The sequence below is a fragment of the Pelophylax lessonae genome (assembly GCF_965119305.1).
Source record: "Pelophylax lessonae genome assembly, chromosome: 7".
NCBI classification, from domain to species: Eukaryota; Metazoa; Chordata; class Amphibia; order Anura; family Ranidae; genus Pelophylax; species Pelophylax lessonae.
Genome location: NC_138774.1, coordinates 205,092,088 through 205,118,779, shown reverse-complemented (window position 1 = coordinate 205,118,779; position 26,692 = coordinate 205,092,088). Strand labels below are relative to the sequence as shown.

At 45.6% G+C, this 26,692-nt stretch overlaps 1 protein-coding gene across 1 annotated transcript; it reads right to left on the bottom strand.

Moving 5' to 3' along the window:
* Nucleotides 1–3,519: 3,519 nt before the first annotated feature.
* LOC309560705 (C-signal-like) lies at nucleotides 3,520–4,501 on the bottom strand. The gene has a single exon (XM_082264331.1). The coding sequence runs from the start codon at nucleotides 4,444–4,446 to the stop codon at nucleotides 3,682–3,684; it is 765 nt and encodes a 254-aa protein (XP_082120457.1). The 5' UTR covers nucleotides 4,447–4,501; the 3' UTR covers nucleotides 3,520–3,681.
* Between the last annotated feature and the right edge of the window lie 22,191 nt (nucleotides 4,502–26,692).

Below are 26,692 nucleotides of genomic sequence, written 5' to 3'. Positions count from 1 at the left end.
CACAATTCATCCTCTGCCCTGCTGTCACCCAGTCCTCTGTCCTGCTGATGCCCAATTCTCTGCTCTCCTGATGCCTAGCCCTCTGCCCATGCTGTCGCCCAGTTCACTGCCCTGCTGACTACTATATACTATGGACCTCTGGACGATGCCCTACATACTATGGACCTCTGGAAGCTGCCCTACATACTACGGACCTCCAGGGGCTCCCCTACATACTACACTATGCAGTCCTCTGCCCTGCTGTCACTCAGTCCTCTGACCTGCTGACGCCCAGTCCTCTGCCCTGCTGATGCCCAGTTCTCTGCTGTCCTGATGCCTAACCCTCTGCCCATGCTCTCGCCCAGTCCACTGCCCTGCTGACTACTATATACTATGGACCTCTGGACGCTGCCCTACATACTATGGACCTCTGGACGCTGCCCTACATACTATGGACCTCTGGAAGCTGCCCTACATACTAAGGACCTCCGGAGGCTCCCCTACATACTACACTATGCAGTCCTCTGCCCTGCTGATGCCCAGTCCTCTGACCTGCTGACGCCCAGTCCTCTGACCTGCTGACGCCCAGTCCTCTGCCCTGCTGATGCCCAGTTCTCTGCTGTCCTGATGCCTAACCCTCTGCCCATGCTCTCGCCCAGTCCACTGCCCTGCTGACTACTATATACTATGGACCTCTGGACGCTGCCCTACATACTATGGACCTCTGGACGCTGCCCTACATACTATGGACCTCTGGAAGCTGCCCTACATACTAAGGACCTCCGGAGGCTCCCCTACATACTACACTATGCAGTCCTCTGCCCTGCTGATGCCCAGTCCTCTGACCTGCTGTCACTCAGTCCTCTGACCTGCTGACGCCCAGTCCTCTGCCCTGCTGATGCCCAGTTCTCTGCTGTCCTGATGCCTAACCCTCTGCCCATGCTCTCGCCCAGTCCACTGCCCTGCTGACTACTATATACTATGGACCTCTGGACGCTGCCCTACATACTATGGACCTCTGGACGCTGCCCTACATACTATGGACCTCTGGAAGCTGCCCTACATACTAAGGACCTCCGGAGGCTCCCCTACATACTACACTATGCAGTCCTCTGCCCTGCTGATGCCCAGTCCTCTGACCTGCTGACGCCCAGTCCTCTGACCTGCTGACGCCCAGTCCTCTGACCTGATGTCGCCCAGTCCTCTGCCCCACTAACGCCCAATCCTCTTCCCTGATGATGCCCAGTTCTCTGCCCTGCTAGCTACTATATACTATGGACCTCTGGAAGCTGCACTACATACTACAGACCTCTGTGGGCTCCCCTACAAACTACAGACCTCTGGGGGCTCCCCTACATACTACACTATGCAACCCAGCCACTCTATGCACATATCATCCTTTATGTTATGGGTGGAGGGTTTACACTTGGCATCTTGTCCCCCCCATTCTGCACTGTACATTCCCCATTTACCATTACCATGTTCTGCATGGTAAATCATCTCAGACTCTACCTAACCAGCCCCCCTTTAAGCCATGCCCAATATTTAGCTTAACTTAAACCACTCCTGTATTTTTAACCCTTTGCGCGCCACATTTTTATTTATCTTACTTTGTTCTATAGACACACCCATATTAAATGAATGCCCAACCCCTTATTAAGGTAATGCTCTGCCGACAGTGGCTTTCTGAATGGACAGAAAAAAAATGTGTCCCTAAAAATGTTTTTGAAATGTTACCAACTTGAACTTTGGGTGTATGGTGTACAACACACTGTGATCCCTGACTCTGTATTGCAGCCGACATCTCCCCGCTGGCTGCCTGTCACAGTAACTTACTGAGACAGGCAGCCGGTTTGGAAATGTCGGCTGCAATACAGAGACTGGATCACAGTGTGTGTCATCAGTGTATATACAGTATATTACCCTTGGCTGCTCCTTCCTCCTCCTCCCCCCAGTCCCACTTGTACCTTCTCTCTGCCACCTCCCTGCCTGTCAGCTGCCTCTTGCAGCAGTGCTGCCCCCAGGGGGCCATCTGCTCAGCCTGTCGCTATCGCACCCAGCCATTGACACTGCTCCCTTCCCTGAGTGACAGCAGGGAGGGGCAGGGAATTGTCAGCCCTCCAAATTCCCAGGACTGGATTGGCTGAGCGCAGGCTGCCACGCCCACCAAGCCCCAGTTCCTGCACACACAGAGCTGACCAATATAATCCCTGACCTCCAGAAGTATTCTATGGTTTGTCCTAGCCCTGAAACTCTCACTTTTAACCCGTCACAGGAAATAGGTGCTCATTTACACTGGCTTAATCCTCTGAAGAGCAATTTGCAGTAGATTGCTTTTCAGAGGAGGAATGATAGGTAGTGGTAAAGAGTTAAAGTTTAATCCCTCAAAATACACACCACAGCACAACCGTGTGTACTGCACATATTTGTGGCACAGCCCCATTCACTTTGGCCACACTCATTTTTTGCTTTATGCGCTGCAGGCTTCTATCCCCCTTAATTTTCCCCTATTCTCAAGTTTAAAAGTTGGGAAGTATGCATAGGATTGCTGGTGGTGACTGTCACATGGTGCCGTGTTATTGGATACATATTCGTATGAGCAGCACATTTTGAATAGAATGTTTTTCATGATGCAGAGTTTATTTCATCATATTTTAAAAGTAGGAGAGATTTTTTTTTTGTATTGACCCAATATTAAGTATACAGAATGGAGGATCTCATCATCTTTCACTATGTGCTGTATATATAAGAAATTGTTTTGAAGTGCTGTTTTTTATCACGTTAAGTTTATTTCATATTGCACTTTGTTTATATGTCATATACAGTATATCACATTTGCAATACACTTAGTTTTTTTGGTTGAGTTATATACCAGTTATTAAATTAAGGTTTCAGCAGCACAAGTTGAATACAGCATTTAGGTGGTTTACATTCACATAAGGTTTCCACCACATACCTTTTTTTTTTTTATTAAGGGGCCAGCGCTACATTTTTTGGTTATTCGGATCTACCATCAACAAGCAACTATCACAAGCCATCATCCACCACCTACCAGAATCCAACACCAGCATCTTCCACAAACCAACATCCATAACAATCCAGAATATAGCACTAATTAGTAGTCAACACCAACTAGCATCCATTACAAAGCAGCACTTGCTACTAACCAGCATCCATTACAAAACATGGCTTACCACCAACCAAACCATCACAAACCACCATCGACCACCAACCAGCATTCTTACCACCTATCATCCACCAGCAACCATCATCCACCTCCATCTAGCACCTACCACCAGCCAGCACCCATCACCAACCAGCATCTAGCACCAACTAGTCCCCCAACAGCATTTACCAGCGACCAGCCTACTTTTATCTAAAAAGTCAGCCCACCCAAACCTCATTCGGGTCTTAAATCCCCTTACCTTTAGAAAGTTCCTATGTAGATCTTTAAAAAAGTGACAGAACACATGTATCTTATAATCGTTTGTGGTTTATTTTTAATGATTATGGACCAGCTGCAGTTTTCAACTTTTTAAAAATTATCTAATAATTATACAAAAATGCCTCTTAAATTTCTGAGGTCTACATTCAGGATTACATGAATCTGTAGTACAGATCGTACAATTCCCATGGACACTAACAGACTTCAATCGCTGTAAGACAAATTCTCCGTGTTGTTTCTGAGGAGTCACTTCCAGCTCACCATGGTAAAGTCAGTCCTGTATAGTCCAGGAACATTCCATTGTTTTTTTCGGTCAGGGTGTCAAACACTTTCATCATCCCCCCAATGCTCTCATGCAGCTTCAATACAGCATTTGGACCACCCATGTCGGTTTGGACCCAGCCAGGTTCGAAAGCCACAACCATAATCCCATCAGTTTTGTAGGCATGAGCCTGACATCTTGTTAACATATTCAGCGCCGCCTTGCTGCAGCGGTATTCTATAAGAGCATCTGGATACAAATGTGTGGTGCTTACTATAGACCCTAAAGAACTGGATGTGTGGATCACGGCAGCCTTGCTGCAGCTCATTACTTCATTAGGATTTTCTTGTGCGGCTTTCTTCAGCAAGGGAGCGAATATTTGAGTAATCAGCATTGGTCCTACCGTATTCGTTTCATACAGTCTCATCATGTCCTCTGCTGTAGTTTCATCAGCTGAGTGGTAGATATTAATACCAGCATTATTGATCAACAAGTTCAGTCCACGTCCTTTCAGGGTCTCCATTACCACCCCATAGGCATCTTTAATGCTGGCTTTGTCTGTTACATCCATCTTGACAATCACAAGGTTTGAGTGTTTGGAAGTCAATGACTTGAGTTCCTGAGCGGTTTCTGGATTCCGACATGCTGCAAAGACATGTTCTGGTGGATTCCGTTTGTTGAGAAAAGTCTTCACGAACTCCAGGCCAATTCCACGGTTAGCGCCGGTGACTAGGACACTGCAGATAATGAGGTTTGCCATTTTGTTTTCACGGCAGTCCTGTGTCTTTGCAATAAAGTCTGCTAATAGGACAGGAATTGGAATAAAGGAGCTTTAGTATTTGCAAAGTAATCCTTAGTAAAATATTAACAAATGTTCAGATAGTGACAACACCCATTAAGAAACTCCCAGGTTCGATTTACTCTGAATAATGAGATTTGCCATTTATTTTTCTTGGCATAGTCATGTATTTTCAATAAATGTTGTTTGAGAACTTTACTCTGACAGATGTTCAAAGAAAGCCAAGAAGCACAAAGGGCATCTGTAAACTTTGAGGACAACTCAAAGGTTTAATTTACTTTAATTTAAGCAGTGAGAGCCAATGACCATAATTTATCAAGCTGGTAGAAGATGTAAAGAGGCAATGAACACAAACACAACGATCTATTCTAGGGCAGAATACCAGCCCTCGGGGACGATTGAAGAATTCACTTTCTTTTTTTTAGGCTTTTTTTCTTTTCATTCTATCTGGTGATCCTGCCAGATAGTCTGCTATTTTTCAACTTCCTTTAACAGACCAAGCTCATACCTCCCAAACATCCCAGATTCTGTTGAACTGTCCCCAAATTTTAACAAAAATCCCAGGGTCACATGGATCCAGGCTGAGCCCTAGAGCCCAGTGGGGCAAGAATGAGTTGCGGCACTTGGCTCCACTAATTCACCTTGCAGGGGCATACTAGCACAAGGCAACCAGGACATGTGCCCCTCATCTCTTTTGGGGTGCCCCAGATCCCTTGTGCCACAATTGCCCACTACCCTGCAACGCCCATCTCTCCCTTTCTGACAAAACAATAAAAAGGTCAGAGCCAATGGAAGCTTCCCCTAGGCTCCTCCTAAGCTCTGAGGTGTATAATAAATAAGAGGAGAAGGAGCCTAAGACGAAGGATGTTCCCCTGCACTGAGCCGTTCTGTTTCTGTGGTGGTGGGGGGGGGGGGGAGTTGTGCTAGGAAAGGTGATTTGTAAGAGAAGGATTTGTGCTAAAAGAGGGAAGAAGATTTGTGTTAGGAGGGGGAAAGTATTTGTGCTGGGAGGAGGCTTTTTTTTTTGGGGGGGGGGGTTGGGGATTTGTGCTGGGAGGGGGCATTGAGGGATGATTTAATCTGAAAGGGAGGAATTGGGGGGAGGGGACTTGTGTTGAGATGGGGGTAATTTTGCTGGGAGGAGGGATGGGGGGGTGGATTTGTGCTTGGGGAATGGGATTTATGTTGGGAAGGAAGATTTGGGGGGAGGTTGTGATAGGGGGGGGGGTTGGGACTAGGAGGATTGTTTTGCAGGGGATGGAAAGATTTGGGGTAAGGAGGATTTCCTAGAATGGAGGATAGGGGTAGTGCTATAAGGGGGGAGAATTTGTGCTGGTAGAAGGAATTTTAGGGGATGCAAGGCTGAGGCAAAGTGTACAACCTCTGTCTATATTCAGCGTACCCAAAAGCATACAGTGGGGAAAATAATTATTTGATCCCCTGCAGATTTTGTAGGTTTTCCCACTTACAAAGAGATGAAGGGTCTATCATTTTTATCATAGGTGTATTTTGAATGTTAGAGACAAAATTTCAAACAAAAATCCAGAAAAAGCACATTATACAAATGTTATAAATTGGGTTGCAGTCCAGTGAGTAAAATAGGTATTTGATCCCCTACCAACCAACAATAATTCTGGCTCCCACAGACTGGCTACAGTATGTGCTCATGTGGTACACAGATTAGTCCTGTCAATTTAGGAAGGGTTCCTAACGACAACTCAGTATGTGTATAAAAGACGTCTGTCCACAGAATCTCTTTCTTCCATTCAAACCTCACCATCATGGGCAAGACCAAAGAGCCGTCAAAGGACATCAGGGACAAGATTGTAAAACTACACAAGGCTGGAAAGGGCTACAAGACCATCAGCAAGAAGCTTGGTGAGGAGACAACTGCTGGAGCGATTATTTTCAAAAGGAAGAAATACAAAATAACCATCAATCACCCACAATCTGGAGCTCCATGCAGGATTTTGCCTCATGGGGTAAGGATGATCATGAGAAAAGTGAGAGATCAGCCCAAAACTACACAGGAGGAACTTGTGAATGATCTTAAAGCGGAGTTCCGGGCACAAAATCGATATTTTTTTTTTGTGCCCGTCCGCTAGTTCTGCATAACCTGAAAAGGAATTGGATAGTTAGGTTTTTTTTTTTTTTTTTTTTTAAACTCACCTTGTAATTGAAGACTGTAAATACTCACCTCAGGGTACTTCCTCCCTCAGCGCCGCGGCTCCGCTGTCACTTCCTGTCTCGCGATGATTCCTGGGAGCTGAACGTCATCGCTCCCAGGAATCAATGCGACGGCACCGGCCCCGCTCGTCACTTCCGGTCGACGCCGCATTCCCCTGCTAAACAGCTTCTGGGCATGCCCAGAAGCTGTTTAGGAATGCGGCGCCTCACCGGAAGTGACGAGAGGGGCCGGTGCAGGCGCATTCTGGGAGAAGAAGACGCGGAAGAAGACACAGAAGAGGACCGCGCCGGCTTCAGCTGCCCACAAGAGAGATGGAAACGCTGTGGAAGAAATTTTATAAGTAAGTATTTCTTCTAAAAGGTAAGTGCGAACCGGGACAGATCAGAGGCTAGCCATTGTGGAATGTGCTAGCCCTGACTGTCCCGGGGGTATGTTTGTTAAAAAATGACTTCTGTGCCCGGAACTCCGCTTTAAGGCAGTTGGGACCACAGTCACCAAACAAACCATTGATAACACAATACGCCGCCATGGATTGAAATCCTGCAGCCCGCACAAGGTCCCCCTCCTCAAGAAGGCACATGTACCGGCCCATCTGAAGTTTGCCAATGAACATCTAAATGATTCAGAGAAGGATTGGAAGAAAGTGCTGTGGTCAGAGGAGACTGAAATTGAGCTGTTTGGCATTAACTTTACTCACCATGTTTGGAGGAAGAAAAATGCTGACTATGACCCTAAGAACACCATCCCTACAGTAAAGCATGCAGGTGGAAACATTATGCTTTGAGGCTGTTACTCTGCTAAAGCTACAGGCTGACTTTGCTGCATTGAGGGGCCAATGGACATACAAATGGCCATGCATTGAAGAATATTGGATGAGAACCTTCTTCCCACAGCCAAAACACCGAAGATGGGTTGTGGATGAGTCTTTAAGCATTACAAAGACACAAAACATACCGCCAAGGCAACATAGGAGTGTCTCAAGAAGAAGCACATTAGGTCATGGAGTGGCCTAGTCAGTCTCCAGACCTTAATCCTATAGAACATTTATGGAGGGAGCTGAAACTTTAAGTTGCAAAGTGACAGCCAAAAAACCTTAAGGATTTAGAGAAGATCTGTAAAGAAGAGTGGACCAAAATCCCTCCTGAGATGTGTGCAAACCTGGTAACCAACTACAAGAAATGCCTTACCTCTGTGCTTGCCAACAAGGAATTTTCCACAAAGTACTAAGTCATGTTTTGCTTGGGGATCAAATACTTACAGTGCCTTGAAAAAGTATTCATACCCATTTTTTCATGTTAAAACCAAAAACATAAATGTATTTTATTGGTGATTTATGTGATAGACCAACACAAAGTGGCACATCATTGTGAAGTGGAAGGAAAATGATAAATGGTTTTCAAAATTTTTTATAAATAAATAAATATCTGAAAAGTGTTGCGTGCTGTATTCAGCCCCCCCCTAAGTCAATACTTTGTAGAACCACCTTTTCCTGCAATTATATCTGCAAGGTATTTTTGGGTATGTCTCTACCAGCTTTGCACATCTAGAGAGTGACATTTTTGCCCATTCTTCTTTGCAAAATAGCTCAAACTCTGTCAGATTGAATGGAGAGCGTCTGAACAGCAATTTTCACGTCTTGCCACAGATTCTCAATTGGATTTAGGTCTGGACTTTGACTAGGCCATTCTAACACATGAATCTTCTTTGATCTAAACCATTCTATTGTAGCTCTGGCTGTATGTTTAACGTTGTTGTCCTGCTCGAAGGTGAACCCCCGCCCTAGTCTCAAGTCTTTTGCAGGCTCGAGCAGGTTTTTTTCTAAGATTGCCCTGTATTTGGCTCCATCCATCTTCCAATCAACGCTGACCAGCTACCCTGTCCCTGCTGAAGAAAAGCATCCCCACAACATGATGCTGCCACCACCATGTTTCACGGTGGGGATGGTGTGTTCAGGGTGATGTGCAGTGTTAGTTTTCCCCCACACATAACATTTTGCTTTTAGGCCAAAAAGTTCCATTTTGATCTCATCTGACCAGAGCACCTTTTTCCACGTTTCCTGTGTCCACCACATGGCCTTCCACAAGGACTTCTGTTGGTTTTATTTCAACAATAGCTTTCTTTTTGCTACTCTTCCATAAAGGCCAGATTTGTGGAGTGCACAACTAATATTTTTGCTGTGGACAGATTCTCCCACCTGAGCTGTGGATTTCTGCAGCTCCTCCAGCGTTACCATGGGCCTCTTAGCTGCTTCTCTGAATAATGCTCTCCTTGGCCGGCCTGTCAAGTTGGGTGGACGGCCATGTCTTGGTAGGTTTGCTGTTGTGCCAAACTCTTCCATTTTTGGATGATGGATTCAACAGTGCTCTGTGAGATGTTCAAAGCTTGAGATGACCTTACCTTGCATTACACAACCTTATCCCTGACCTGTCTGGTGTGTTCCTTGGCCTTCATGATGCTGTTTGTTCACTAAGGTTCTCTAACAAACCTCTGAGGGCTTCACAGAACAGCTGTATTTATACAGAGATTACATTACACACAGGTGGACTCTATTTACTAATTAGGTGACTTCTGAAGGCAATTGGTTCCACTGAATTTTAGTTAGAGGTATCAGAGTAAAGAAGGCTGAATACAAATGCACAACCCGCTTTTTAGATATTTGTGAAAATTTTGGAAAACCATTTATTATTTTCCTTCCACTTGACAATTATGTGCCACTTTGTGTTGGTCTATCAAATAAAATCCCAACAAAATACATTTACGTGTTTGGTTGTAACATGACAAAATGTGGAAAATTGCAAGGGGTATGAATACTTTTTCAAGGCACTGTATTTTACTCACTGAATTGCAACACAATTAATAACATTTGTATCATGTGTTTTTTTCTGGAGACTGTCAGAGACTGCAGACATGAAACAAGGGACTGCCAGACTGCGGACATAATACAAAAGACTGTCAGAGACTGCGGACATGATACAAGAGACTGCGGACATGATACAGTGGTTGTTGGAGACCGTGGACATGATACAAGTGACTGTCAGAGACTGTGGACATGATACAAGCGACTGTCAGAGACTGCGGACATGCAGGGCTGGTGCAAGGAGTTTTGACACCCTAGGCGAAACCTTATTTTGCCGCCCCTTGTCTCCGCCCCTGACCCCACCCCCTTTGCCCTGCCCATGTATACGGTGGAGGTGACAGGGGTCAGGAGTGTGTAATGCACAGTATGCACAGGGAGTGTGTAATGCACAGAATGCAGAGGACAGGAGTGTGTAATGTACAGAATGCAGGGGACAGGAGTATGTAATGTACAGAATGCAGGGGACAGGAGTGTGCAATGTACAGAATGCAGGGGATAGGAGTATGTAATGTACAGGATGCAGGGGACAGGAATATGTAATGTACAGAATGCAGGGGGCAGGAGTGTGTAATGTACAGAATGCAGGGGGCAGGAGTGTGTAATGTACAGAATGCAGGGGATAGGAGTATGTAATGTACATAATGCAGGGGATAGGAGTATGTAATGTACATAATGCAGGGGATAGGAGTATGTAATGTACAGAATGCAGGGGACAGGAATATGTAATGTACAGAATGTAGGGGACAGGAGTGTGTAATGTACAGAATGCAGGGGACAGGAGTGTGTAATGTAGAGTATGCAGGGGATAGGAGTATTTAATGTACAGAATGCAGGGGACAGGTGTGTGAAAGGTACAGTATGCAGGGGACAGGAGTGTGTAAGGTACAGAATGCAGGGGACAGGAGTGTGTAAGGTACAGAATGCAGGGGACAGGAGTGTGTAATGCACAGAATGCAGGGAACAGGAGTGTGTAATGCATACATTCTTTTACTACATAAAAAGTGCAGAGTTGCGGGGTGCGCTACGTACTGAGTGCAGGGTTGGGGGGTGCACTACGTACGGCGTGCAGGGTTGAGGAGTGCGCTACATACTGTGTGCAGAGTTGCGGGGTGCGCTACGTACTGAGTGCAGGGTTGGGGGGTGCACTACGTACTGAGTACAGGGATGAGGGGTGCCCTACATATTGAGGGGGGGGAAGAGGAGGGAGGGGGAGAGGAGGAGAGAAAAGGGGGTGAGAGGGGGAGGGGGATCTGTCACAGAGATCTGTGACCTGGAAAGGGCATAGTATCCAGGAGTAAAGGGTCAGGCTTACTTTGACCAAAGCCACCTGGGACTCCTGTGTGCAGCTCCATGTGACCTGACTGCTCTCATGCTTCTCAGCATTCTCAGCAGAGGGTGTGGGGGGGGATAACACACACACCCTGCATGTTCTGATCTGTCTTTAATCCGCTCAGCCAGCTGGTATGTTCTTTGCAGGCAGTGTGGGGAGAGGACCCCTCTCTGTGTGCACTGTACTTTGAGCTGCATGGGGCAACGGGAAAATGCCAGGTTTCCGAGATGTTTAAACACAGGGTCTGCCCCCCGAGTGTCATCAGACGACACTCTAAGCATGACCCATTCCAAGCTCAGTTGATAAAGAACGGCTGGCTGTTGAACTATGCACATGCAGTTTGTATTTTCCGGCGGAGCTGTCATTATTACTGACAGGCAGCTCCCCCATGTTCACGGTCTGCCGAAAACTACATCGGCCCCCATGCACCTGGGGCCCTGGAAGGCCCTGTGGTGTCTCCTCCCCCTCCCAGTCTCTGGGTGTCTGCCCTTCTCCATTGTCTCCTGCAGGTTCCGCTCTCCCGGCTCTTCGTGGTTCTCATCGGAGACATCCTCGGCTCTGTTCTCGGAGTACATCTAGCAGTCTAAGGTGCTGAAATGCACAGAGAGAGGGTGAATCTCCCTGGAACCCCTCCCAGCGCCACCCCCCTTCCCCCATGCCGGGACATGCATCTGCTGGAACTTGCACCCCACAGATGGAGACATAGTACATGACATATTACATAAGTGTCTGCAGCACTCTCTTAAAACATAAAATGCTGTTAAAGTCTAATTTTCTTGAAGTTGAAAAAAACATGAATGATCCCTTCCGGCAATGATGTGCCAGCTAAGCAAGGGTTACCTGCAATTTACCTTCTCCGATCTTCTGCTATGATCCTGACAGAGGATTCCGGTCTGGCAGAGGGGTGTGCCTCCTCCCTACTTCTCCTCTGTGTACAGGAAAACATCACAGCAGGGGGAGGAAGGGAGGACTCAGTATACTCCATACACACACAGTGACGAGTGAAGACTGCAGAGGCAGCCGGGGAGACATCTCGGTTACCGCACAAAGTGTTGCTCGTGGCGTGCGGTAACCTAGACAACCCGCACACACTGCGGGCATTCTGGGACTCAGCCTTGATTCGCCGGGATAGAGATCAATTAGCGGGACGGTCCCGGCGAACCAGGGACGCTTGGGATATATGCCCATGGTGCGTGCGCGGCATTACTACCGTAGCACCCTCTAGTGTGCTACTAGTGTGAGTGCAGGCAAATTTATGTTTTGGCTCATAGGTAACTTGTGAGTTAATTGGCTCATGAGTTTACTGCAGGTCAGGCTGAATAGCTCATACAGACAGGTCTCTGGTGCCTCCCCCTGGTTCTGGAAGTTTGGAGACATTTCCAGAAGCTGGAGGGCGGAGGGCAGGAGGGTTGATCTGCATACTTACGGGAGCTTAGCCAATCCCCAGGCAGTGGGCCCGGCCTGGTGGCTGAGCCAGCCCTTAAATATGGATTAGTCATGCTGGCAGAGGAGCCGGGTGGAAATGAAGAGCTGATGAACCTGCCGGCCCTTCAGAGGCACCCCTGCTCTGCGGGGAGCGCTCTTTCTTGGGCTGAGGCACGAGCTGGCTTGGGAGGATCCTGACAGCATTGCGGTTTAAAGGAATCTTGCTTAGGAAACAGCAGAGCAAGGAGGACAGTGTGAGTACATCAGCACGGCCAGGAACTTACAAGGGGAAAGTGTTTTGCTTAATCTTTCTTTCTTTAAGAAGCAGATATGTGGGCTGGTATTTCCTGAACTCAGTAGAGCTGGGACCAGTGTCTACAGGGGAGTGTAGATAGCCTACAACACTTTTCTAAGGAACCGAGAGTTCCTAGTCCTTAAAGGGGTTTTGCCTCTTTTATTGTCAGAGAATCTCAGTGCCAGAAGGAGAACAGTTCTGGAGAGTGTACATTGGGAGGAAGTTGTCCCTGGTTTTGTTGCAACTTAATTTCGGCATCCCATAATTCCTATTCCCCATCCAAGTTATTGTAATTGTATAAAAAGTATTAGCAGGAATTTGGCTTTCGTTGGTTAGCTAAATCCATCTATGTCTGCTAGTGTATCTAACACTACCCTCACCTAAGACTGACAATATTGCTGTCCAAATTTGTCCTCGTTGCTCCTCCATCCGGAGACAGAAAGTGTGTTACTTGCCGGATTACCAGGTGAAAATAAAGGGAAAAAAGAAAACAAATGCAACCACCACATTTAAGGACTGGTAAGCTGCAATATATTACTTTTTTTTTTGCTTTGGGGTTTTAAAGCACTTTAAGACATGCTAATTTGTGCTTGCCTCGTGCCAATGTAGCCCTTTTTTAGGGGGTTAATGAGAAATTGCCCTTACCAAACCGGATAGTGCACTAAACCTGTAGGTAAATACCAGAACCTTCACTAAGTAGAAGAGTGGGTTTGTTAATAAAGTTAGCAGCTACAGTTAAACAGCCAGAGCACATGAACAATTACCTAATAGTTCCTGCTTGTGGTCTGGATAAAATACAGTATTGCAGTAATATAGCAAGGGCTTTTGTATGTGCTGAGTCACTCCCCGATATATGTCCCCAAGCGTCACTTTCAGGACATTGACTCGCTCTTGACCTCCTTTATCTGGGGGGGTCGAGCAGCGCGTGTGGCCAGAGATGACCTACAACTACCGGTTGCCGCGGGGGGGCTGGCAGCGCCTAACCTTCGCCTGTATTATTTTGCCTCTCAGTTGGCCCATGCACACTGGTGGTTCCATCCGGAGGATAATAATGCTGCAGCTGCCTTAGAGGCGGCCATTCTTACCTCCTTTGAATCTCTGCAAAATTTAGTACATCGTAGATCTACCATTGGCAGACCGAATACTGCCATTGTTTCTGTCACCCTGCAAATTTTTGCGGCTGCAACCCTGGATGGCTCTGATTCTCCAGAGGGGTATTTCCCCAAGGCCCCCGTCTGGCACAATCCGAAACTGCGCGAGTTTTTTCAGAGGGATGATGGTCTTTTCTGGGCCCGACTATATCTATATCCCACTTGTATGTCCGGGGAACCTTTCGGTCCTTTGCGGACATGCAATCTTCCTTTAACCTGCCTTCTACAGCTCACTTTCGTTACTTGCAATTGAGACATACGGCGGCCGCGCAATTTGGCCTCCGAGATGTCTCGCTGGAACCGTCCCCTTTGGAGAACCTCCTCTCTGATTCCTCACACGAGAAGCTGATCTCTACCTACTATACTAGGCTTCTACATTCTAAATCCAAGCGTCTGGCTGTGGTTGAGTCTCGAGGCAAGACGAGGTGTGGCAAGACGTCCTTCCTGAACAAATACCTGTCGTTATTTCCTCCAGGGAAAGGGTTATACAAATGAAGTTCCTTTATAGAGCGTACTTTACTCCTCAGTTTTTGCATAAAATAGGTAAATTGTCTTCTCCGCTCTGCTCCAAGTGTAATGTCATAGACGGTTCCTTTTTCCATATGTTTCAGCGAATGTCCCCCTATGCGTGCCTTTTGGTCGGAAGTCACGGCTTTTATTGCTAATATTTCTCAGTTGTCCAATGTGTGTAACCCCCTTCGTTGTCTATTCGGGTTATGTGGATGATGAGTATGCTCCTGCTCGCACTAAACTGTTTTTACGCCTGACCTTCTATGCTAGGAAGGCTATAGCTACCCGGTGGAAGTCCTCTACTCCCCCTGACGTTCCATTCTGGATTTCTATTGTTAACCAAGCTTTGCCTCTATATAAAATGACATATGAGGCCAGAGGCTGTCCTAAAAATTTTCGTAAAATTTGGTCTTTTTTGGTGGACTCTGACCTAACTACCTCTTCAGTTCCTGCCTCTGCCTAGGCAATGATCAGTGCAGATTATATAGTTTTGACTTTGGTAATATGCGATCTCTGTCGATGTTCCTTCCCTCCCCCCCCCCCCCACCCCGCGGGATACATTCTTGATATTCTAACAAAAATGCGATTATACTCATAGGTCACTTTAGGTTGTCACAATGTAGAATGCCAGACACATTTTCCTTTTCTGGAACTGTCTGCATTTGGGGCCATTCACCTGCACCCACATGCCTGTCACGTTACGACGAGCAGCTACATCCGTGCAGCTGCTGCGTCCTAACAGATTTCAATGGGCTGCCTGCACACAGCACCTGGAGGTCAGAGATGCCGTAAAAACCAGCCCGCTTGTGGTATATTGCCTTAGCGCCTATGTGAACGAGACCAAAGGGTAGGAGGGTCTATTCAGTTTTATATTATTGCCTGTATCCTAGCTGTGGAAATCTATCCTCATTATCGGCTATCACAACCATTGCCAGTGGGATGAAAAGTGAGATGTAATCCAAATTGACTGTAAATAGCCGAAATATTACAACCAGGGGCGGTGCAAGGATTATTGTCTACCTAGCTGAAGGTGCATTTTAGCGCCCCCATCCTGGTGTCTTATGCTGACCAGAAACAGAGACAGGGACAGCTGCTTTGCTCTATGGGCAGGCGGGTGTCAACGAATTTCACTGTCCATTTACACCCAACTGCCATCTGATCTGCCCAGATGGAGGGGAACAGTTCCCCTTTTGTTCGTTTTTAGCGGATCGGAGGAGATTGGAAGTAAGTGGGTGTAAAAAAAAACACAAGTCTGTTTACATCTACTACTCTATTGGGAAGAATGGAGGGTCCAATCGGGTCTGCCTGAAAAAATGGACAGGTGGATGGTGGACCCGATCGGACGGATTGTGTAAAAGGGGTCTAATGGGTTAAAGATCATATAGCGGGGTGTCAGCAGCTGTACTATGCTCCGGCATATGGATGTAGAGTGTGGGATCAGCATTCCTAGGCAGGGATAGATGGTGTATGTTCCTCCTGTTCCTTGATGTCTCCCCTTTTATTCCTCTTGCCCTCCTGCTCTCCTCCTATGCTATGTTTGCCTGGGGAGCTGGCCCTTGTCTGCCCAGTGTAGAGCTCTCTAGCAGTTAAACATTCAGTGTCAGGTGTGAGAAAGAGAGGGGGGTGACACAGAGAAAAGGGGGGTGACAGGGAGAGAGAGGGGGGTGACAGGGAGAGAGAGAAGGGGGTGACAGAGAGAGGGGGGATGACAGAAACAGAGAGGAGGGGGCAAAAAAAGAGGGGGGTGACAGAGAGATCGAAGGGGGGTGAGAGACAGAGGAGGCTGAGAGAGAGGGGGAGGTGAGAGAGAGTGGGTGAATGGGGGAGTGAGAGAGTATGAGAGAGAGGGGGTGAGAGAGAGAATGAGAGAGAGCAGGGTGAGAGAGAGGGGGGTGAGAGAGAGAGGCGGGTGAGAGAGACACCTAGCCCTGTTTGCAGTCCCTCTTGTGCCCCCATTTCCCAGTCCCTGTCTACCGGGAGGTGTGTGTGATGCTCAGTACAGTACCCTCCCTGATCCCTGGCTGCCTTTGCCTCCCACCTGTCCTTAATCTCCAGTCTCCCAGTCAGCCTTTGCTTTGGGCCTGGGAGCAGAGAGGAGGTTAAAGGAGTCCAGGGGTTCCAGGCTCTGGCAGGTGCTGGGGTTGTTGTGTCGGTTGTTGCTCATATCTTTGGAGGTCTTTTCCCACCTGGGCTATCAGTGTTTGCACCGTCCTCACTGCTCTTCTTCCCAGCGACCGCCATCTCCTGGGCCACCCGCTCGCACTGGGAGATGGTAGCTGGAGCCGGGTAATATCATTCTGCCCACACCTTGCCGCCGTCACTGTCCCACTCCTTGCACCTGCTGTCCAGGACCAGGACCCTCCACGACCAGGCCCCTATTGGCCCCAGGCACTCGTGCAGTTCCCTGCAACTCCATGAGTCCTTACATTATTCTAGCCCTGGCGAAGGGGCATTTTTACCACCCCTCTATCAGGACGCCCTAAGGTGGCTGCCTGCTGTGATACCTTATGGTGGCGCCAGCCCCAATTACAACTTGTCAAAGGTGAGCTTTTTTTGCTTAATCTCCTTAAATTCTAAGTGCAGCCAAAATAAACACAAAATTGCAGAAGGGAAATAACCTACTGTCATCGGTATGTGTGCCCTATGCTTATGCCTCATTATTTATGAAGAAATTCCCTGTCCTTCATAATAATCCTGTTTCTTATTCTGGAGGATAAAAGCCAGAAGGGACATTTTAATAACCTATTTCCATATTAGGTATAGCTGAGTCATTGGAGTCACTGAGTCCTATATACAATACAGTATATGCCCATAGACAGTGGATTAGACCTTTTTTGGTCCCAACTGTTCTGCTCCGACCTCCCTATACCCAAACATTTCGCTATGGAAAGGAAAAGGTAGTAGAAATAAGATGCTTTGAATGAGGAATTTGTTCCAAAACCCTATTAAATGGGAAACAAAATAGGGAAATATTCTGATTTATCTGGTCATTGTGAGAAATTTTTTTTTTTCCAGAGTGTTTTTTAAAAAAAATACAGAAACGCTGGAAAAACCAGATGCTCTATGGTACAAACGTATTTCAGTTTGGTTTCTCCCCAACGACAATGCAATTTCTCTGCTGCGTTGGACCTGTCCATCTTTACCGTCTTTACAAATATTTTCCCTGGGATGACTAAGGATACCTTTGCCGGCGAAGACTAGCAAGGCCTTGCTCATTCAGGAGATTCTTGCAATCTAAAGTAAAGGGGGCCCCCTATAGGATACAGAGTGTACTCTGATACATAGCCTAAGGGTCTCAGGTTAACCACTTCAGCCCCAGCCCTATTATTGACACTTTTTGTTTACAAGTTAAAATCAGTATTTTTTCCTAGAAAACTACTTAGAACCCCCAAACATTTTATGTATTATTTTAGCAAAGACTCTGGAAAATCAAATGGCGGTCATTGCAATATTTTTTGTCACGCAGTATTTGCGCAGCTGTCTTTAATTTTTTGGAAAAATTTTGAAAAATCACATTTCACTTCATTTAAAAAATACTAAACAGTAAAGTTAGCCCATTTTTTGTATATTGTGAAAGATGATGTCATGCCGAGTAAAAAGATACCCAACATATTACGGTTTAAAATTGCGCGCACCCGTGGAATGGCGACAAACTATGGTCAATAGAAATCTCAATAGGCGACGCTTTCAATATTTTTAACGGTTACCAGTTTAGAGTTAGAGTGTAGCTCTTTTTTTTTTAAATTATTGCTCACGTTCTGGCGATCGCGGAGATACCTCACATGTGTGGTTTGAACAGCGATTTCATTCGTGGCTCGACTTCCGTATACGTTTTTGTTTGTGCGCGAGGTAACGGCGATGGCGGCGGCTAAAAAATTTTTTTTCCTATTTTATTATTTTTTTTAACTTTATTACAGGTTTTTTTTTTTAAAAAAATCTCATCACTTTTATTGCTGTCACAAGCAATGTAAACATCCCTTGTGACACCAATATGCAGTAACAGATACTCTTTATGGAGGGATCGAGGGTCTAAAAGACCCTAGACCCCTCCACTACACTTCCATGTATGCAAAACGCCGAAAACTGCGTTTTTGCATACAGCCGTTTTTTACATTTGCCGCCTTTTGCAGCACAGTAAACCGGAAGGGACGTCATGGACGCCGCCTCCGGGTTACATCATCGGAGACCCGATCAAAGCCGGCTTTGATCGGGACTCCATCCAGGGTCTCCCGGTGGGACGGGAGGCCCGTTAAAAGTCACGGAAGGCGGCGGGAGGGGGGGGGCGTCCCCTCCCGCTCACCCGGGTAACGATCGAGCGGCTCCCGAGCCGCATTGGTCGTTACCGTCGGAAAGCTGACTGTTGGCACTAAACCACGGTAAAAACAAGTAAAATTGTAGCGCTAAAAATTATTGATAAAAAAGTCCATAGATATAAAAGTCCTTAAGATCAATCCAAGTGTTGGATAACCACGTGTAGATGGAAACTTATAATAAGCAATCCTTCTTTTTCCAAAGACCACGTGACACAGACCACCACCAAGATAGGTATAATAAATACCCTTACCAGAGATTAACATATAGTCAGCCGTGAAAAAATATGGACCTCCAGGGCATGGGATCAATCACGATGGATATCCAAAGTCACAAACACCGGAGTCCTCTGATAGTCATGCTCCAAAATATACAAGAGAAACTTCTCATAGTGCAGTACGTTTGAAATATATTTATTAAACAAAATCAGACTGAATTGCACTCACATTTTGGCAGAGTTACAGCAGCGTTTGGAAGCGTGCATGTCAAGATGTTTCCAACCGTAAAGATGGCCACCGTCGTCGTCCACCGCGGTACCGGGATGATGCCTCTAGCTATCCCCGCAAAGTTACCCGATGTACCCCTACGTCACTTTGCGGTAAGTGGTTAATTGAGTCACTGAGATAAGTTAGTAATATTGTAGTGTTATTCTTTATTACAGTAAAGCATTGATTTCCATGGTCACTCTCGCCTTATACTTGAGGACTGGTCTATTGACAGAGTATTGATATATTAGTCCTCAATTGTATAGCACAATATATATATGCATTTGTGTTGCGCTATCAGATACTGAGTGCTGAATCTTATACAATTCTGGGTTGAGGATTCGGGATCCTCTCTCTTTTGCATTATTGATCTTTTATATTGATTGTTTTATTGAAACTGTTTGTTCATTCTTCGAATCTCAAGTTGAAGATAGTAAACTTGATCTTCTATCTTCTATCGCAAATCTGGTAGTGTCTAATTATTCGATATGTCTGAACCTATAGTGTCAAGTGGGTTGGACAATGTTCAGGGCAACAGAAGTGAGGAAGATGTGTTCACACTTAGCCACTTCCCAGGGGGCAGCAGGGCTACATTATTTATCGTTTTTATTTGTGATGTAGGTTTTGGTTAATAAAAGGCTGCTATAGCCAATTAATTCCAACCTGTTGTATGTGGTTTTATTTTAAAGGGTGGGGATATTGGTAAAGCAGTTGTTATAACAAGCCATATTGAATACCTTAGTCATGGTAAATACAGTAAGTCAGCAGAATGGTCTCTAGCCCCCAAGGACTGCACAGGAACACATACTGTATGATGACACCTGTAATGACATTCACCGCCTGATTAAAACCAAACTCCTATCTTCCTGTTTGATCAAAGAATAGACATTTGTGGTCAGAACCAGTTTGAACCAACAACTGTCATGATGGCCTGCTACTTGTCCTCTTTTTGTGTCAGTCACATGATTTTAACGCCTATTTATTTATTAACTTGCCATTCAGAAGATATGGAAACTGATTGGATTAATTATACTGTCACGTCTAGATTACAACCTAGAACACGCCTATGTCTTATGCATACTCATTACTATAAATTAGTTAGCCTAATGTTAGCCAGAGATACTTTTCTATTTTGCTCAGCTCACATGAATTGAGCTTCTGTGTGTAGCACCACCCCCGCAGGAGCTGCTAATTATGTTATTGGGTCTACACCCTGCCCAACAACCCTACAGAACTGGCTCGATCCCTCCTCAGGCACAACTGACCCAGAATAGGACTGGACTATCAAATGGATACACAGATTGGAATACAATACTTCAATATGCAACAGTGACTTATTACCTTCTTCAATGGTAGTCCTTCTGGGTGACACAATGGAACAGCACACAGGATTGTAATTAACCAAAGCTTAATTTACTGTATATCAAATTAAGCAAGTGAGATACAATGAAATACGGTTAATTTAAAAGGTTACTTAAATCGACTTTAAAAAGATAAAAGAAATACCCCACACTCTGTCTTCATTAATGCTAGACACAGTACCAGACAGGTAGGCCTATCTGAGTCCCTCCCCCAAAGTTCTCTTCTTTCTTCTTCTTTAATCTTCACTAGCAAACCAACTGCGCAGATATATTAGTAATCCGCATTAGGAATGAAGATCAAGAGAGAGAAAAGAGCAGTGAGCTGTTGGTTGTCACCGCGGGGTGTCTGTGTAACTGAGCAATAACTTCTGTGAGAGAGATAGGCCTCTGGCGACTCCTTTACAGCTATTGTTGGTTGTCTATGAGTCTCCTGAGAGAGTATGCTAATCTACCCCAGGGTTTATCACCTTCTGTTACGCTACCGCTATCCGTAGGTAAAGCTACTTCTTTGGAAGATAAAGTCTTTGACAGATAAAGTTAGTTGTCGGGCAGGTGCCCTTTCACCAACAGGAGTTTCTCCTTCGCGCGCTCCACTGCGGTCTCAGTCCTTTTGCTATATGTCAGCCGCGCGAGGTCTTTCTGTCGGATGACTCCGGTCTCTGCGAACAGCGGTATCAGCTCCGGGAATGTGTCTCGTGCTTGAGATAGGACGGTTCAACGTCGTCACTCCAGGCTTAGAGGCTTTGGCCTAATATCCAGCATCAGTCCTCAGCTCTAGCTTCTTGGTTCCTCGGAGTCCAGCGCTGAAGGGCCGAGCTTGGCTCCTCCCTTCCTTTTAATAACCTCCCCCATAAAGCTGTGCGGTGCAGCCGTGCACCCTGGATCTTACAATGCACACTGGGAGATGTAGTCTCTTCATTTTGCCAAAAAGGAAGTCACAGCCCGGGAAATTCCATGCAGCTACCACTAGAGGGAGCCTAATTCCTTCTCACATATCAACAGTATCTTTAGGCATATTTAACCCCGCTACACGTGTATTGTATCCTCTCCACTGCAGTGAATAAATGCACCTTTTCTTTCATCAATTTGGACTCACTATCTCATCTTGAAGGTCTTGTTTGAAGACTCCCTAACCGGAAGTAACAGATCTGGCACCTATCCTTGTTGCTGGTACCAAACTCAGCTTGTGATCTGACTTCACACTTCTGCTGATCTGACATCAGCTCTTCAAAGCTCAAGTTCGCTGATCCAACTTCCTGGCACCTGCACCCTTCCACTTCCCTAGCAGTCACTGTCTTCACTTTCAAGGGTGCTTGGATGGGAATTGTGCAAGAGGCCACCCTTGTCATCTTAAGCTTCACATACAGGTATGTAAAAGCTCCCTTGCAGTGGGACTGAGCTCGCACTGCAAAGGGTTAAATATGTGTTTCTTTCTACAGGATAGAAAAGCAGATTCATTTTCACAATCCTCTGCTCCACCACGTTCCTAGAATGGTCCCCACAGCCTCCTCTCCCCTGAAGTCTGGTAGTTTAAAGCCCTTTGATGTCATCAACACTTATGCAGGGTCCATACCCCTGCACTGGATGTGAGGATGCTGAAGAAGAGTCCACCGCTGAAGAATGGGAGAGCACCATCAGCCAGGGAAGTGAGGGACTGGGTAAGTAAAAACAATTTTTCATACCCTGGACAGAAACAGGCATTTAACCCTTGAAGTGCAGGTGAAGCCCCACTGCAAGGAAGAATATTATTTTTCCCAGGGTTGGGCTTTAACTTTTTCCAACTTAATCCAGAATGAATTGAAAAAACTTCTTGTTTTGGTGACTAGGAAAGCACTCCAACAGAGATATAAGCAGCAACAAAAGACAGATAGAAGTTCTTATCCTTTCCTACTCTACTAAAAAAGTGTTTGATGGTTGTCTGGGTCTCAGTTGGATTTGGCTTTCTTTAGTGTCCCCAAAGTGAGGGAAAATATAGCCATGGGATGTACTGTCCTAGCAGGGTACAGCTTACAGCTAGCAAAATGGAGATCCCCAGCAAACATTCACCCATGCTGGATTGGCCCACTTCAGAGCAAACTCCATTCTCCCCTTCCTTTTTGTTTTGTGATTAGCTCATTGATCTGCCTTCCACTGTTTCCATGGCCGTTTAGCTAAAGTCAACCCAGCGGTACATAAAAGCATGTCATATCTGTAGCCACTCTGTCTTGAACATGGGTGCTTATTTAAATGTAGCTCTTCTGGGTGGTAGTCAGCCCAAGCTGATTTGTAATTTCCTCACTTGGTTTTCCCCTGTCTCAGTGTTCCTCTTGTTTCCCTCTGCTGCCAATAGGTGTAACTGGTACCTCTGGAAAAAGTATGAGATGCCACAGTGAGCCTGATTTATGAATATTTGTTTCCTCCAGCCAATCAGTAGGAGGATTATTGCCAATGGTGCATGCTGGGGAAGAGCATAAATATTTGGAGTGGGCCTGGGGAGGTGCTGCTGAGTAATTTAAACTGTTGAGCTAAGTTTAGACGTGCATTTAGGGGTGTTAAAATGAGCGGTTGAGCTGCATTTTTAGAGACCCCCAACCAACCCCCCCTTAACCACTTATGGACCGCCCACCGTGTATTTACAGCTTTGAATTACGGTTGTCTTTCTATTATGTCTAACCGGTCTGCCCATTTTCCTTTGATCTCAACAAGGCATTTTCCTCCACACAATTTTTCATCAGCTCACTGGATATTTTCTCTTTCTCTGGCCATTCTCTGTAAACCCTAGAGATGGTTGTGTGTTAAAATCCCAGTAAAAAAAGCAGTTTTTGAAGTACTCAGACCAGCCCATCTGGCACCAACAACCATTCCACGTTCAAAGTCCCTTAAATCTGCTATCTTCCTATTCTGATGACCAGTTTGAACTTCAGCAAGTCGTTTTCATCATGTCTAAATGCCTAAATGCATTGAGTTGCTAACATGTGTTTGGCTTATTAGCAATTTGTGCTACCAAACAATTGAGCAAGCGTACCTAATAAAGTGGCCAGAGAGTGTATATATATATATATATATATATATATATATATATATATATATTTATCCTTTTCTGCAGCCATGGGACTCCTCTGTGACCGAATATACCCTTATATTGCATAAAGAGGGAACACTCCTGATCTTTAGAGAAGTAAAAGTACAGACGGTATCTCTTCCTCTTCTGTTAAAGACGCTTCTCGGAAAGAAGGTTTGCTATGCTCCTCTTTCTCTTGTAGTCCAAAAATGTGAAATCCATAATAAGGGTAAGTTAGCCATCAGTGGTTGTGGTTGAGGATTAACTACATCTGGTACAGTCTTTCTCCAACTTTAAGTCTGATGTTCAGATTTAAAGAGGTTGTAAACCCATATTACTTTTTTTTTTTTGCAACCTGTAAGAAAAACACATAATGAGCTAGTATGCATAGCATACTAGCTCATTATGAAATACTTACCTTAGAACGAGCCCCCGCCATGCCGCCCGCTCACCTGTATGACGGGCGACATGTCCAGTCGCCCGTCTTCCGGGATCCCGGCATCCGGCCATCTGATTGGCCGGAGCCGCGGGAGCCGACAGTCACAGCACAGGGCTCTGAAGAAACGGCACCAGCGGCCATTCCTTCAGAGCGCATGAGCCAGTGATGTCACTGGCTGCATGTAGGGTAAATGTCTCCTAAACGGTGCATGTTTAGGAGATATTTACAGTACCTATAGGTAAGCCTTATTATAGGCTTACCTTTAGGTAAAAGTGTCAGAGGAGGGTTTACTTCCTCTTTAAGAAGGACCGCAGTCCTCCCTCTACAGTAGCCCTTCTTAACCCTTTCACCACGAGGGAACCCATGTTCAATTTTTTGGATCTCAAGGGAACCACAAAGGAACCTATATCTACAGCACACAGTACATTAACATACATGATCAATGAATTGTAGATATAATAAATAAAAAGAATGCAGAAAAGTAGCAAATCTATTGTACTTGATACCAATATTTGGTAATTTTTATAACAACTCCTGACTCTTTATGGAAAAAAATTATTTTAAGTAATATAAATCAATTTAAATTAATATTGGTCAGAAAAGGAACAAACATTATGGGAAAAAAAAAGAAAAGGAACAAACAGTACAAACTGTAGTGTCCCTTTATATTGGGGGTCAGTTGAGGCGTGCTACCCTATATTGGTGGTCAGTGGAAGAATGCCATATAACATTGATGGTCCGTGAATGAATACCCTCATATATTTAAGGTCAGAGGAGGAATGATACCTTACATTGGTGGTCAGTGGGGAATGCTATTTTGCATTAGTGGTCATTGGAGGAATGCTACCTTATATTGGTGGTCAGTGGAGGAATGCCACCTTGCATTGGTGGTCAGTGAATAAATGTCCCCCAACATTGGTGGTCATTGTAGTACCCCCTTACTCTGGTGGTCAATGTAGTGCTCCTTTAAAATTGGTGGTCAATGCAGTGCCCTTTTACAGCAGGGGTCGGGGGAGGGGGGGGATCATTTTACATTGGTGGTCAGTGGAGTTTATGCTCTGTTGTATAGGTTGCCAGTGGAGAGTTGCCCGATTTCATTTCTGGTCATTGGAAAGATTATCCCTTTTTTTAGTGGTCAGTGGAAAAATACCCTTAACATTGGTAGTTAGTGGAAACAAATAACCCCCACTTTGTTGGTCAGAAGATAGAATAGCTAACTTTTTTAGATTTTCTAGATTGGTATAATTAATTTCTTACCCAAAAAGGTCAGGAGAGATTTAGTTGTGGCTATGCTGAGTTGGGTCTGTATCAGAACCATGTGGGCACCTTCAGGCTCAGAAATCAAAGTACCACTGCTTAAGGAACCCCTAGCAACATCTGGGAAATTCTAGGGATCTACAGAACCCTGGCTGAGAAAGCCTGATCTCCAGTTTCACTGAAAGCTGTGAAAGCGGTGTCAAGAACATTTTTAGCTTGGTTTACACACAGTCTGTAATATATCACATTGTCAAGGTAGTTTATCCTTTATCCAAATTTTCTTGCAACAATCATTCAGCAAGGCTGCTGATTTCATTGTCTGGAAGATTACTGCTGCGTCTATTAGCACTGAATTTCAAAAAGATTGGGCCGAAGTGTGACAAACCTTAGACTGCCACCAGTATGGGATGGACATTGGTAGACCTCCCACCTTGCAGTCACCAGTATGTGACAATGACACTTTCAACCTCACCCTGCACAACTTTTCCAGCTTGTGGGACCACAATTTAGGCACTAGCAGACTGAGAGTGAACAACAATGGGGTTGGTTAACTACGCCGTTAACCCATTACACAACAAAACAGCTGCCACCATATGCTCTAATGGGAGCAAAAACCTTTCACAATAGTCACTGTAACAGTCTGACTGTTGTAGAAATATCTATAATACCTTGCTGTCAAGCATGTAGGCTGGTGTAGTCTACTTTCTCCATTGGAGATGGGGCTCAACCGCAACAGCCTTGCAGCTGGAGAGGAAGTCAGGAGGAACATGGTTCCTCCATGGTTTCCTGGGTCACTTGGGAAGCTATCCAATTGGATGCTGCCACCCCATGCAGCCATCTTGGGTCAGGCAGAGCCTATTTTGGCCCTGGCTCCCAGGTTTGGCGTGCATTTGTGAGTTGGTAGAGTGGGGACAGATACCCGTCTGTTAGGGACAGTATTAGTGGTAAGGAAAGGTTCCAGACGAGGAGGGAAAGCGTAAATTTACAACTCTTCTGGGCTTCCCACTTGGGCGCGAGACAACCAGACCACATTCTGCTCTCTCTTAACAGTTGCTGTTAGTCTGGCTTATACATGCTCTGTGAGGAGATACATGCTCTGGAAACTGTGAGTGTACGCGGTTGGGTAGCCGTCCCACTGGGTTTGTTGTTAACTGTTGCTGTATTATTTTAATACAAGTTTTCCATTGGACCTGACTGTGTGAATTATTGCCACCACACATAGCTGCACCTCACCTACAAGCAGACAGGATAATTTCAGAGATTTACACTATAGCAGTGGTCTTTAAGGAGATTGAATTCTTTATGACCTGCTGGACTTGGTTCTACTAGTATGGTTTTAGTTTCACGCAAGAATACCAAAATTACCTTAAAACATCTCCAGAATCTACTAACCTGGTTCTCAGAGAGACAGAGGAAACATGCCTACATTTTGCAGCCACTGTTGGGGCCCTGGGAGACATCGGAGAGTAGTCTGAACCTAGCTCTACCTTTTTTTTTTTTTTTTTTTACCCATCCCCTCTTCTTGCATATCCTCAATAATCATTAAAAAAAACAAATC